Source organism: Chroicocephalus ridibundus, chromosome 3 (assembly GCF_963924245.1).
Source record: "Chroicocephalus ridibundus chromosome 3, bChrRid1.1, whole genome shotgun sequence".
Lineage (NCBI taxonomy): Eukaryota > Metazoa > Chordata > Aves > Charadriiformes > Laridae > Chroicocephalus > Chroicocephalus ridibundus.
Genome location: NC_086286.1, coordinates 46,575,763 through 46,590,196, shown reverse-complemented (window position 1 = coordinate 46,590,196; position 14,434 = coordinate 46,575,763). Strand labels below are relative to the sequence as shown.

The 14,434-nt window shown below is 38.1% G+C and overlaps 1 protein-coding gene across 8 annotated transcripts in view; it reads left to right on the top strand.

The window, feature by feature from the left end:
• TBCE (tubulin folding cofactor E) overlaps window positions 1-14,434 on the top strand; it is a 52,737-nt gene that overhangs the window by 26,387 nt on the left and 11,916 nt on the right. For all 8 annotated transcript variants that reach the window (XM_063328992.1, XM_063328993.1, XM_063328989.1 and 5 more), the window contains exons 3-6: window positions 1,771-1,855; window positions 10,967-11,155; window positions 12,224-12,312; window positions 13,011-13,110. In XM_063328992.1, the coding sequence (XP_063185062.1) occupies window positions 1,771-1,855; window positions 10,967-11,155; window positions 12,224-12,312; window positions 13,011-13,110 (463 nt within the window). The remainder of the gene's footprint in view (window positions 1-1,770; window positions 1,856-10,966; window positions 11,156-12,223; window positions 12,313-13,010; window positions 13,111-14,434) is intronic.

The window sequence follows — 14,434 nt, the reverse complement described above, 5'->3', positions numbered from 1 at the left end:
AACCCAGATAAATTGTTGGGTTTTTTTAGAAGTCATAGTTGTCAAAAGGAGCGTAAGAAGTACTTTTGGTTGAAACTGGTTATGCTTTTTCTTACAGCGGAAAGATCTTAATGCTTTCCTTTTTCCACTAGTTTTCGTGAACAGTCTGATTTCTGTGTACTGGCATAGTCTGGGAAGGAGGGAGTCAGGCAGCAGCAGCAGATCAACAAACTAGGTGCTCCTTTGATAACATATTCAAATGCATGGGGTCAAATAAGACTCAGCCCTGCTTGCTGAAAGATCAGTCTGATTGTGAGAGCGCTATGTCCCCTTTGAAAAATTGTGGTGACAGGGTGGGGAGATTGCTGATGCTTGGAAGAAGACTAGCCTTGCATACAGTTGTAGAAGAGGCAAGAAGGATGAACAGGGAACTGTAGACTCATCAGCCTCACTTCAGTTCCTGGAAAGATCATGTAGCATGTTCCCTGGGAGTCCATTTTCAAGCCTATGAAGGAGAAGGTGGTAGTTTGGAATACTTGGTACTTGTAAAGAAGAACAAGTTGTGCTTGGCAAACCTAATTACCTTCTGTGATGATATGACTGGGAATGTGGACAAAGGGAGAATGGGGGATGTAATATTCCTTGACTTTAATAAGTCTTTTAACAGTGTCTCTATAAAGAATCTTATTTGGAAGCTGGAGAAATACAAGCCGGATGAATGGACTGTTAAGTGGGTCGAAAGTCTGCAAGTCTGTCAAGTGGAAAAGTGGTAATTAATGACTTGGTATCTGGTAACGCATGAGTACCAGAGAAATAAATGCTGGGGTCTGTATTGTTTAACATAATCATCAGTTTCTCAGATTACGAACAGTGTTCCCTCTCAACTCCCTGATGTGACAAAAAGTAGAATTGCAATCCAGAGCAAGCTTTATGAACTTTAGGTTTGGGCCTAAGAGATTCTAGAAGGATAAATTTCCACATGTAGTGTGAAATAAACCCATGTGTCAGTACAGGCTGGGAAGCACTAGCAACTCACAGGGTCTGTTGTAAAGGAGTTGGGAGTTAAGGTGGATATTGTCATGAATATGAGCTAACAGTGAGCTCTTGTCACAAGCACGATATGTGTTGTACTGGGTTACCTTAGAATGATGAACATGGCAAACAAATCAAAGGAAGCTGTTAGCCCCCTCTGGGGGCTGTGATTCTTGATAAGGTTATGCTTGGAATAATGTATCTGATTTGGGACCATCCCAATTCAAGAGGGATGTGGATAAACTCAGGAGGATCCAGTGGAGGGCTGCCAACATGGTCGAGGGCATAGACCCACGTGTGTGTGTTGTGAAGAGAGGTTGAGGGATCTGGGCTTGGTTAGTGTGGTGAAGAGAAGATTAAGCAGCGTCTAATAGCTGCCTGCAGCTGTTTGACAGATGGTTACAAAGATGACAGAGCCAAATTCTTCTTACTAGGATTAGATTATGTAATAAGGGACAACGGCCACAAACTGACTCTGGAAATGTTCAAATTGGACAGCAGGAGAATCTTTTTCTCTACGGAAGTAATGCAGCGCTGGAATAGGCTGCCCAGATAAGTTGGGAATCTTTCTCTCTTTGGAGATTTTCAAGATCTGGCTAGGTAAAGACTTACCTGGCTAACCTGTTTTAGTGCTGGTGATAACCTCCTGCTTTGAGAAAGAGGGTTAGGCTAGATGAACTTCAGAGGTTCTTTCCAACCATGTTTTCTATGGCTATGATGCCATAAATTTGAAAATCTATCATCTGCTATATTTTTCAGGCATTTGGCTTGGCGTGGAATGGGATGATCCTCAGAGAGGAAAGCATGACGGTACCTATGAAGGGACACAGTATTTTAAGTGCAGGTGAGTTAATTCACAGTGTGGCACATCACGCGTATTGACAATGACAAGATGGTCGTGGGAAGACGCCTTTTTGCAATTTTTAGGCCAAACCCTTTTGTTATCAGTTGTCTGATATTAAAAAGATAATACATCTGGCTGTGACTAGCTATGCCATAAAGGCTGTTGCATTGTTATTAATCCAGTTACAGGGTTAGAGTATGGTAAATACTTAGAAAATACAAATCATGTTTTCAGAGGTATGTAATAAAATGTGACTTTCGGATGTTATTAATGTTACCTTTAGTAGGTTTAGACTTTCTACTTTAGTAAGGAAATCAGTATGTCCAGCTTAGCTTCCTTAAGTAATTCTGAAGTGAAATATTGGTCTATATTAATTGTCTCAAATATAGTTTAGGTTTGGACTTCAGATGACTTGCACGTATCTTGTTAACGGAAAATACCAAGTTCCTGGTAATGATTTGGATTATATTTGTATCACTGAGAAGTTGTTAAGTTTATTCACTTGCATTTAATACATGCAAAACACAGTGTAGCCGTATGAGTTTTTTAAAAGTATATATATGCATTACATTTAAGTTTAAAGACTTGAGCCTTTAACATGTTTGAAATTGGGGGATACAGGACTCTAGGGTTGATGCTAACAGCAACAAGCTGTTGATTTCCATGTCAGAGGACACTGCAGCAGCTAAAAGTTTGCGAGTTAAAAAAAATAAGTAGACAAATTCATAGAGGAAAAGTCACTTTTCCTAAATACTGAGGGCTGCTAGCTCAGTAAGTTCCTGAGCATTGAAGTGGTGAAGGATGAGAGAATATTTGGTGGCTCTATCATTAAAATACTTGCCCTGTTATCATATTTTTCTCAACTATTTTCTACTGGCACCTTTTGGAGGAAGGACGTGACATTACACAGATGTGTGTTTTGACCACTCTATCACTGCCAGTCTTATGTTAATGAGATGAAATGGACATTTCTAGGTCTTTTTCCACTTCCTGCTTTCCAAGGATGGTAACAACTGTAAAAGGGCAGTTTGATTACAGTCTGTTCCAAACTGTTCAAGTGGTCATTCATTAAATGAATCTAATATAAAACAACTCTTGTGACAGCAAGCACTCAGAATTAATGGAAGACTTTTGAAAACATGAAAGAAAGTGACAAAACAAGAAAATAAATTAGTTGTCTGTGGTCTTGCTTTTGTATGTGTGTTTGCTTTGGTTTGTTGGAAAATGTAAGGAGACTTTTCTCTGAAATTAATCCCTCATGTTAATTATCTTGAGAAAGTTGAAGCTATCAATGAGAGGATAAGCAAATCATCTTCTTTTTTCAACTTGCATGTAAATGAAAGTTGTAAGAATTGCTGGATGAAGTCAGTCCAAAGATTTGTCTTGCTTAGTTTCCTGCCTCTGACATTGGCTATGAGCAGATGACTGTAGAAGTGTAAAAGAACAAGAAAAGTACATTGTGACAGTTTTCCAGAGTCTCACTAGTTTTAGCTAGTCATAGTTCAAAGACTTTTCCAGAGCCAGAAGTGGTGTATTTGTACATGCTCTCAGTGGATGATTCAACAGAGAAAATGTTATCAGAATTTCCTCCAAAAGAATCATTAAAAGCATGTAGTAACAGTGCATGTGTTTACTAACCTTTGAGCATGTGTTTTCAGCTTGTGAAAATTGTGATCGTTTTCATTTTTATGAGCAGATGAGTCTTCTCACTTTCTGCTGTCTGAATATAGGAATATGATATGGAAGGGATTTAGAACAGTTGCTGTAAAATGCTACATAGGGAAAAAAAAAGAGAGATATTAAAATGATTATTTCTATATTGTGGGGAAAGTAGATCTAGTGTTGTATCTGCCAAAAGGTCTTCTGGAGATAAATGTAATTCCCTGAGATAGCAAAGGAGGATGCTGTATTTGTACTGACACCTGACAGCAGTTCAGGGTTTGTTAAAGAAGATACTTCATTATCGGTTCAAATCAATGTTGTTCTCCAGCTAGCAACTAGAGCCGTTTGGCCTCAGACTAAATCAGCGGAAGAATTTATCTATTAAATAATTCAAAATTTAAAAGTAGCTACTTTGAAATCTTTTCTGTAGCCAAACAGGCAAAAACAGGAAAGGAGTAGACTATGCTCAGTAGTGCAAATTGGAATTCTTAGTCTGGATCTTCTTAACTTCTACATTTGTGTAAGGTAGAAGCCCTAGAGACCTTATTATCAGAAAATAAGATGATAAAACAAAATTTGTTCTTTAGAAAAATAAATAAAGGGGAAAAAATCCCACCTGTGAGGACTGGATATTTTTTCTGTTGTATCTAATAATAATAATAATGCTTAAGGAGGATAAGCACACTTAATGCAAGAAAAAATTCAACGTTGCTGGGTTTTTCTTAGCTAAAGAATTGGAAACTATGGTCTCAGCGCAACCATGTCTTCTGAATGAATGTATTAGCAGAAGTTGCTTCTTAAATGCTTTGAATTTAATTGAAGCAGTTTCCAAGTTGAAGCTAGTTATATTCTGCTGTAGGAGAAATAATAAAAGCAATTGGCTGGCCATTCTGAATCTCTCTGGACAGAAGAAGCAATTGAATGTGTTGTGGATGTTTTTTCAGAAACTTGAGTGCTTTACCTTTGTGTGTGTATAATATTTATATACATGTGTATAGACTCTTGCTTTTCTAGCAACCATTAGTGTGCTCCCAGGAGATGAGATCTCAGATAGTGATCTCAACTGTTGTTGTAAGAATCAACTTTTTGAGTGAAACTACATATACCCATAACAAATTTAAACATAGTGATCTTTAAATATGTTGTTCTTACAATATCTGTTCTTTGTATTCTGCTTTGTTCCAATCAGAGAAAGTCCGTCTGGAGTCTAAGAGAATAAATAATAGTTCTAGCAGTCAGCCATGACTCACAGACATAACTTTCTGTGTGCAGACTGGTTTGTAGTTCATGTACCAATTGTGAAGATGTAGGCAAATGTAAGTAAAAATGGCTACCTTATTTTATCAAAAAGATGCTAAAAATAAAACAACCACCCCACAACCTAAAATGTCACCTCTTTACTACTACTGTATGTGGGGGAAATTATGTTTCTCTATATAATATATATATACATACAGAATAAATAAAATTTCTATATCTTTTTTTCCTCAAACCTTATCGGTAGTATCCTTTGCTTACAAGCCTACTTTGCTCACTCCCTGAATTCTGATAAGCAGAAGCAGCTGATGGAGTAGCTAGTACTGTAAACAAATGCAACGGAAGGACATTTTAAAATTCTTTTTAAGGTAATTTTGAAAAGAATGCTTTTTTAAAAAAAATAAATCTTTCAGAGTGACAATTGAAAATGAGATCATAAGAGAAAAATGAAACTGAACTCGAGATTCTCATTACCAGAGGATCATCTTTGTAGTCCTTACTTGGGTAAATCAGTAGGCCTGCTTACAGCTGTATGTGGTCTTTGTAGTAAGTTTTTTAGCAATATGACCTAAACTTTTATGTTTCATGTCAGTACATTTATCTGGGTCGTATATTATGTGGTGCTAATTAAGCTTCTTAAGAATATGAGAACCAAAGAAGAAAAACAGCCATACTTCAAAATATGCTGACATCATGAGTATGTTCATCAGCTGTGGATTAGCTGGAAAAGGCAATGCATACTCTAGTGGCATTTTTGTGAATTTTTTTTCCTGATAATAAAGTCCTGTTTCCTAATAACTGAGGAAGCTATTATTTTAGCTGTCAGTTGCAGTAGTGTATCACGTAATTAAAATAAGCTATGTTCTACAGTCCTTCAAGAGAAATGAGGAGTAATCAAGCCTTAAAAGTGTTAAAATTTATGTACATGATTTCAAATAAGTTCTTATCCCGCAACCCATTCACACAGTTACATGCACGTGCTCCCCTGAGAGATGTGCCTTACAAGCACACGCACCTCCCCTGGGAATGCGAGTGGGAGATATGGGTGCTCCAGCTTCTGTGTCCCTGTGCCGCTTCCTCCAGTCTATTAACATGCTGGTAGAAAGCACCCCCAAGGCCACACATGTACACTGAGATGTGGGGTGTATTTGTTGCTCCCCACGATGTCTGTCCTTGCTGGGCACAGGCTCACCTTGGCATCTGACCAGGAGGCAGCTCTGTCTGGCCTGGGCAGGGGTGTGCTGCTTGTGGGGTGAGTTTTGATGGCATCAAAACAGGTTTTGACTGCTGCTCTGATACACTCTTCTTTCTCCCCACAGTTACAGATGTTCAAACTTCTTTTATGTGTCCTGTCCAGTGGAGACACATCCCCGTCCCATCCCCCCATCCCGTCCCCAGGTTCCCCCCCCATTTTAATCTGGTGGAAGGGTCATCTTCCTCCTTAGCCCTCCTCTCAGTTTTGGGTATTCCATTCATCCATGGTGTTTGCGCAGGCATTGCTATTTTAGCAGCTGGTTTTATCCTTGCCATTTTTCTGGGAGAGATGTGTGGATTCCCCAACAGTAGGTAACATACTTCTCTGCTTACCTTACAAGATGGGAGTAACATTCTGCTGCATCACACTTTTAGAGTACTTTGAGTCATAATTGAAAGGAACACATCTCCCTCCCCCTGCTAGAGAATACATTTTGTTCTTCCCAGATCACTTTCCAGAGGAATTTTGATATTTCAGCAGATACTGTTACTGGTAGTATTGACTATTAAATTGTAATCCGTTTCCCCATGTTTAACTTTCACAGCAAGCCAGAGAAACAGAGGGAAGTATAGTAAAGCTTGTTTCTGTGATGTTTTCTGCCTAGCAGAATTGCAATTGCTTCTCAGATCTTTGTGGCCTTTTTTCACCCTTTGTGTTAAGTATTCTTCCAGTGGGAACTTTGATTTTTCTATATTTGCGTAGTCCTGAAATGCCGTGTTACCTTGGCAAAGTCATTACATGTGTTCAGTTTTTCCTTCTTCACTGAGTTTTAAGGGTTGCATATGGATGTGTTTTTAAGTTTACAGACAGCAGGTGTGACCAATCAGATGTTACTGTTTGCATGAAATTTATGTTCCTGCCCTAAAGACAACATGTTTGTATTAAATTAGACTCTCTCTCCCTCAAGAATGACAGAGCACAGGCTTACATAGAGCACAAACAAACTCTTCAAATACAGGAAGATGTCAATATCATTTTAGCATCTATGAAGAAAAAGCGATGGCTGTTTAGTAAGGAGGGAGTGCATTACGAAGATTCCTTTTAGCCTCAGAAGGTCTTGGTTAGGAAGTTTTGATTGTTTCACTGTGTGTCACTGTACCCATCAGTGACTTCTGCTCTGTGCTGTCAATGGAACACCGTTGAAACAATACTGTTGTCCCTGACCACTGTTCAAACATGTCCTGTGCACCAGCAGAACCTTAAAACAGCATCTGGGACTGCAGATGTCCGTCTGTCTTTCCTTGTTTTGTGAAAGCTCAGGCTCAGCTGTCATGTCTGTTTGACTGAGGTAAACTTGCAAGAACTTCAAGTACCTGCCAGTGTTTGCAGAGCTTCTGCTGTGCAGTCAGGAATTTGATACACCATTGCAGATTAGTGTTAGGTGTCACTTACAGGCGTTGTTTGATGCCACAGCTGCCACAGACTGTTCTAAAACTTGAAAGGTTTTCTTTAGTGCAGTGTGTATAGATTCTTCTAAAAGAAGTCTGGTCTGTTGAGCACCTTCCCCTATCTAGAAAAGAAGTGGCTGGATTCAACTGGCTGTATTTTATGACACCTTATGAGCTTTGTAGTGTGTATGCCCCAGTCATGATGATAATTGCCTTGAGATAATCATGGTAAACAGCCAGTACTGGGCAAAGAAGCCACCTTTACTATCTAGCCTGATAAAGCTGAGATCTCTCTCCTTGGCTCAGAAGTTTGCTTCTGCAGTCAGACAGTTCAAGTGTGTAACTGTTGGCAGAACACAGTTTGTGTGCTACTGCATTATTCTTCAGGTACTGAGAAGTGTATGTGTGTGACGTTTCCCTAGCAAATGAAGAACCACCAGGTACCTGTAATAATGAGCAGTTCCACCACTTTGTTTTACGTTAGCAAAGAAGAATGATGCCAAATTTCATCTTTATTCAGGGAAATGGTTAGACACTGGAAGCTTATAGCTAATCTAAATTTTAATGAATATCTTTCAAGGGCCTTGGCATGCTACCAGATGGGCTGTATTGCTTCAGGCTACTGAATCGTGAATTGGAAGTGTCCTACAAGCTGACTCCTGAGGCTGTGGTCAGCCTCTCTATTTTAAAAGTCAGTAAGAAGTGTCAGTAGTAACCAGAGCCAGCTGATTGTCAGAGCCCCACTTGGGCATATTCCACATTTTCTTCTTAAGGAAATTGGGGCACGTCTCCTACCACTTCATTTCTGCACAGTGCGTTGTCCTGGCTGCAGGACATTTTACGCACGTGGGAGCAAAATCCCTGTTCTCAGACTTCTGCATGTTCAGCTTAAATCAGGTTGATCAGCAGTCTGCAGGTTCTTCCATCTCGTGGTACGCATGCTGGGTGACTCTTTGGATTAGGATTTATGTGTTTAGTTCACAGTTATGGAGACTGATTGCTAATAGGTGTGCTTTTTCATGGGTACAGGTGCTGTACATTAGTTGTTTGATATGTACATAGGGACTGCACAGTTCATATTCCCTAGTGTGAAAATTAATACAGGCAGTGTATTTTAGGGAAAACAAGTTACAGGTAAGTGACTTCTCTCCTCGAACATACAATCATTTTGCCTGAAAATAGGTTCCTATTGCAGTCTCCTTTTCTGTCCTTCTCTGTGACAGTTCTTGAAAAAGTAGATCAAATTAATAGAATGGAACTGAAAAACAAACTTAGGCCGTGGAATGAATTTGAGTATACGTTAGCTAAGATAGCATGCATAGTACTTGGAAGTCATAGGAACAGGAGGGAGAAACCCTACGATCTTGCTATGATCAAAATAAAAACCAGAAGTGTCGAGAGACAAGCGCACCATACTTTTCCTGTAGCTTCCAATGACAAGGGGCAAGGAGTTAGTTTCCTTTGCATTTTTTCTAGGGATAGAACTTGCAAAGTTCTTGCAAGTTCTTGCAAAATGGCTCTTGCAAAGACAGTGAGGAAGGAGGTACCAATAGAAACGGTGATCTGTGAGAACAGAAATGGGCCTAGGAATGGGTGTGGTGATGGAGAGACCTAAAGGGCTTGGCTATGCCAGGGATAAATGGCATGACAGGAGGGATGCAGACATGGGCGTCCTAGATTAGCTCTGGTGAGAGGGTTGGAGAGAGCAGAGGAAGAAAACCAGCAGAACTATTGAGTGCAGAGGGGATAGCGATGACAAAATGGAGAGAATCAAGGTGATAGGAAAAAGGACAAGAGATGTCAGAATAAATATAAAGCAGGACCTAGGGTAAGCTACAGATAGGCAAGAGTACAAGTTTTTCTTTCCAGAGTCCCAAGTAGAATCCTGCACTATCTGCCATCTATGAAGCTGTTTGACTTAATTAAATGCAAAAGTGATATACTTTGCAGGCAAGAGAAGTTACAGTTGGGATGGTAAAAACGTCATTTACTGTTTTAAGGAGTGTTTAAGTTAAGAAAGAGTCACATAATTTTTACATTTGAGGAAGTTTAACATTTCACCTAGCCAAATGTTTGCAAGCTATGAAGAACTTCAAAGGAATGGAAGGAAAGACTTAAGAGAAGGTTACTGTATTAAAAATGTAGATAATTGAAAATGCTTATTGAACATGAAAGTACACGCTAGATTTACATTCTCTAAGAGGATGCTTTTCTGCTTGTTTTGTAATCATTGTGCTCTAAACTTAGTTAACTGCAAAACTAGACTGAAAATATTTTTAAAGCAAATAATACCTAGTTTCTACCCAGATCCTTCTTTAGTATGTGAGAGTACTTAAATAAGTATTAGAAATGTTAATGAATGAAACTGGCACAGGCAATTTCCAGTACTGATTTTTTTTAATAAAAATATGAATATATAGTACCCAAGCTATTCCATCTACTTGTAATAGGTCCATAGGATTCAGGGTCTCTAGTTACCATTTTTCTGAGAGAATTTTGAACTCTGTAGCATTAGTGGTTTGTGTTACAGTTTGCTAATTAGCCATTTGATGTTTACATGCTCTTTTGAAAAGAGGAGTTTTATTTACATAAGTGATTTCTTCCTCCTGGGTACTTCCCAACCAAAGTCTGTACTCTTCTCAGCTGGAAGGCAGCTAGGTAATCATAACTACCAATTTTCTTCCTGCTGTTTTCTGGCTCATCCTCCTATCAGATCCTCCATCTGCTCTGTGAGACCATTCCCACAACTTACCTCTGCCACTTCTTCCTAGATACTGTGTTTACTTGCTAACTTTGATAGAAATTGTCAAAGCAATTGCACGGCAAGAAATTGTCATGCAATAAAGTTTTTTCAGTGCTCAAGAAAAACTAAGAAACTTCATAATACTATGTAGAACATACGTTAGCTGGATAAGTCTGTTGAATGTTACAGTTTCAAAATTGTTACCGAGTTAGTATCAGAATTTTTAAAAGTTTGATTTTGTGTAAGAGTTCCAAGTGGTACAGTTTGCATCTTGTGTCATTTTGTGGATGGAAGGATGGGGCTGCATTCTCTTAAAATTACAAGTGAATTATTCTAGTCAAATATAATTAGGCAATGACTGTTCTGAGTATTCTTACAGGCTTTAGGCTGTGGTAAGACTCCAGACACATTTGTTGTATGATTTATTTAACTTTGTGTCTATCAATAGGTAGAAACTTAATTTTCTGCAAAAACTGAGTTCATAATGAGTTTGAAAACAGAAGAACAGTTATTTCTAATAATTGCACTGACATAGTAATTTTGATGTGTAAGTACACTTAGAGATCTGGTGCTTCAGTCCTCGTAGCATCTTACAATGTGAACTTGTTGGGTCAAGTACTATCAAAGATACTTTGCAAGTCTTACCTGGTCTCACTGACTGGGAACAGTGATGTCTAAAATGAACCCGTAGAATTGCCTTGTCTGCTTTAGTTCCCAGTATTTTAAAAAAGTAATAATTGGTACATTTGAGACTAGTCATAAGTCAACTTTTCATATTTCACCTTTTCCTGACTGCTCTGTTCTAGGCATCCTAAAGGAGGATCATTTATCCGGCCAAACAAGGCAAATTTTGGAGTAGATTTTCTTACTGCAGTAAAGGATCGGTACGCATTGAATGATGAGCGAGATGTTCAACATGGGACAGAGAATACATTAGTATTTGGAAAGAAGACTGTGGAATTTGTTGGCATGGATTCTATTGCAGAACAACAAAGGCAAGTGTAATATATGAAAATCTAAGAAACACTCTTAGTGATTAATTAGTCAAGTAGTAGTTCAACTGGAAGGAAAGGAAGGTAGCTGCTTTGCATATAATATTGTCATATCTCTAAAAATAAGCCAAACTGCACTATAGTGAAAGAGACAAGAAATCTCCCTATTGTGGTTTTGTAGTTTACCGGTTTTACAGGTAGGAACTGAGATTATGTCATGTTTGAGTGCTCACAGTCTTCATTTTGATTTCATAAAGTAGGAGGTGATGATACTTGGGGAGGAACGAGTGAGATAAATTATTGTGATATTGACAGTCATTATACACAGGCATGATCCTTTTAAAATAGATGTATTTTAATATTTTCTTAGTATTGTACTGTATTATTTCATCTTTGTTTACTCATATCAGTATTGACTTTGTAACTAAGAGAGGGAAGGCAGAACGTCACTGTACTGCTAGTGAAGAAGTCTTTCAGTCAGTTTGTCATGTTCGTTTACCTGGAAGGGTAAGAAAGAAAGAAAGAAACTTAATGATGTGTAATAGATTCGAGTTTTAATGACCTGCAGCAGTAGGGAGGTATCAGCTCAGCAGGTGGCAGTCTCCTTCTGAGATGATGTTCCACAGCTATTCTCCCTTTGTCTCCCAGAGCATACTAAGCAGTCAAAAATACTCTTTTGTCTTTTTTGATAATTGATACAAAGAATGACCAAATGACTTAGAATCCCTTGCAAAAAGTATTACAAGAGATCTGTTTAACTTGCAATCTCTAATTAAATTCCAGTTTGCATAGCTATATTTTGTCTGTTTGAAGGTCGGTTGGTTTTTTTTGGGGGGGTGGGAGTTGTGGTTCAACCAGACCTATTTTGTAGTAGCAATGTAAAGACAAAAAATAGAGGAGAAATGTCTGGGTTTGAGTAAGAAAGACACTGCAATGTAGCAGTCTGCACATTGCTATTTCTAAAGGGGACGATATGTATGAAAAGGATATTTAGTTGTAACAACCAGGTATTTATGTAATGTACCTATTTCTGTTTGAAGATTACTTAACAGAATGTTCTTTCTCGTTTAGCCAGCTGAACCAACTGGTGGATATCTCCGTGCGTGAGTGTGCAGTGAGCCATGCTGGTCAGAAAGAGGAAATCAGCAGAACATGTGCTAGTATCCTTTTTTGCTATATTGCATGATACCACAAGTAAAGTACATATTTTAGCATTCCAAGTGTTCACTTCAGTGAATTATATTTGTATCCTTTTATTAAAAAAATGTTTAAACCTGCAGTTTATATTTAGAAGCTTAATGCAATGTTTACACAGTTAAAAAGTAGATGCCTGCAGTTTTTGATAGGGAATGCAAACTGTGGATAAAATTAGAAATATTGTCATAGGTTGCTACTGTGACTGCAATTTCAGAAGGCTCCAGCAATGGTGGTGTTTTTTTTTTTAAAATTTGACTCTAGAATAGATAACACCATAAAAATACAATTGACGTTCTGTAGGCACCAGAGGTTTCCAATGTATAATAAATAATGTATTCAATATATTGCATGTTGTAGTGATGTTACGGAAATACAAAGCAGATGGTATTTGTTAATTTATATGGACAGATAAGAGTTCCTGTCTATACAGAAATTAATTCAGTTTAGGATTTGTAAAGTTAAGCTCTTTTATAAAACTATAAGCTATTTCTATACTACAGATCAAAATAAAATTTGCTGTAACTGAGCAGTAGCATATCTTAGCCCAAAAAAGTGTAATCTATTTCTCTTTATTTGATTCAAAGGCAAACTCTAATTCTAATTTCTGAAAACAGAAGTTCAGATTTGAGATAAGTTTATTTTTCTTAATGTGAAAATTCAGATATCAGGCATATAAATCTGTCAAAAAATCTGATATCATCTTGGGAGACAGTAACAGCTATTGCTTCTCAAGTTCAAAATCTGGAAACACTTAATATCAGGTATAAATATTCATATTTGGGTTTCTGTTCCTTTGGGGTAGGGACAAAAAAGAAGAGGCTCTTTTAGATATGGGTCAGCTTTCTAAAGGTAACTGGTTGCCTCAATACTCATTTTAATGGGAGATAAGTTTTTAAATACTTTTTTTTTTATTTAAATCTTGTCCTTAAACAACTTGTGTGCGTGCTGTATTTTTCAGACATCTGATGTCAAGGAAAGACTAGAACCCTTGGAGTTTAGCATCTATGTAAAACTTAAGTCTGGAGAAGTGCTTGGGACAGATGGATGTTGACAAGAGTTTTGTAAAATTACAAAAATCACAGTTGCATGAAAAATAGAATACAAATTTCAGCCATTAAACATTTACAGGAATTTAAGCATTTGTCAAAGTTTCTAAATAACAGATCTCATAATTTTTATGCAAATTGGCTTGTTGGCTAGGGAGACTGGATTAAAATGCGTTATAGATTTTTATAGGGTGCTGTAGACTTTTTTTAAGCAGTTAGATTGAAGGTAAAAAAAAATTTCTCAAGAGTACTTTTATAGAAATAAGGAAACAGGGAGTATAGAAACTTAGCTTTGCAGGGAGTATAGAAACTTAGCTTTGCAGCATCATAAGATGCCCTTAAACACTTCTGTGACGTCTAAGACGATTAATTCTCTTGATTTTAAAGCTTAGTTTGCCTCAAGGCAGAACTGGCTTGACGTGTGTGCGCATTCACATTGCGTGTGTGCCGTGAGTCTGGTTTGCAGCAAGGACACCAGCTTCACAGCAGACGTAGCCCAATTTGCCGTGTCCGTGTGTAGCAGGTCAGACACGCTGGATACTTGTGCGTAGGGTCTGCGTGGCACTGCAGGGCGTGGGGACTCTGCTGCCAGATGGGCCCCTCAGAAGAAGCCAAGACCTTGAGGTGGCTTTGCTGCAGGAGTTTGCAGCCTGTCTGTGAAAGCACTAGTAACACGTCCTTATCACTTAAAAATCTTGCTTAGCGTTTTTTAGTTAGGTTTAGCAGTAGCTATCTGTTTGCCTTCTGGGTTTGCAAACCTGTTTGGGTTTTTCACATGAGCTTAGAAATTTTTTTCTACGTAGAAAAACTGTAGAGTAAATATATTTTCATTTTCTTTTGAAGTCATTCCAAGTGTCTTAAGACTTTATCTCTGGTTTTCGTTATTCTTGATATATTCTGACTGCCCAAGCAAGTCTTTATGTAGGAGCCCGCTTTTGTTTAAGAATTATGCTTTACCAACAGCGTCTTGACACCAAACTGAAAGATCCATAATTCTTTAATCAAACCTTAAATATCCCAAGACCTGTTCTATTCCTGT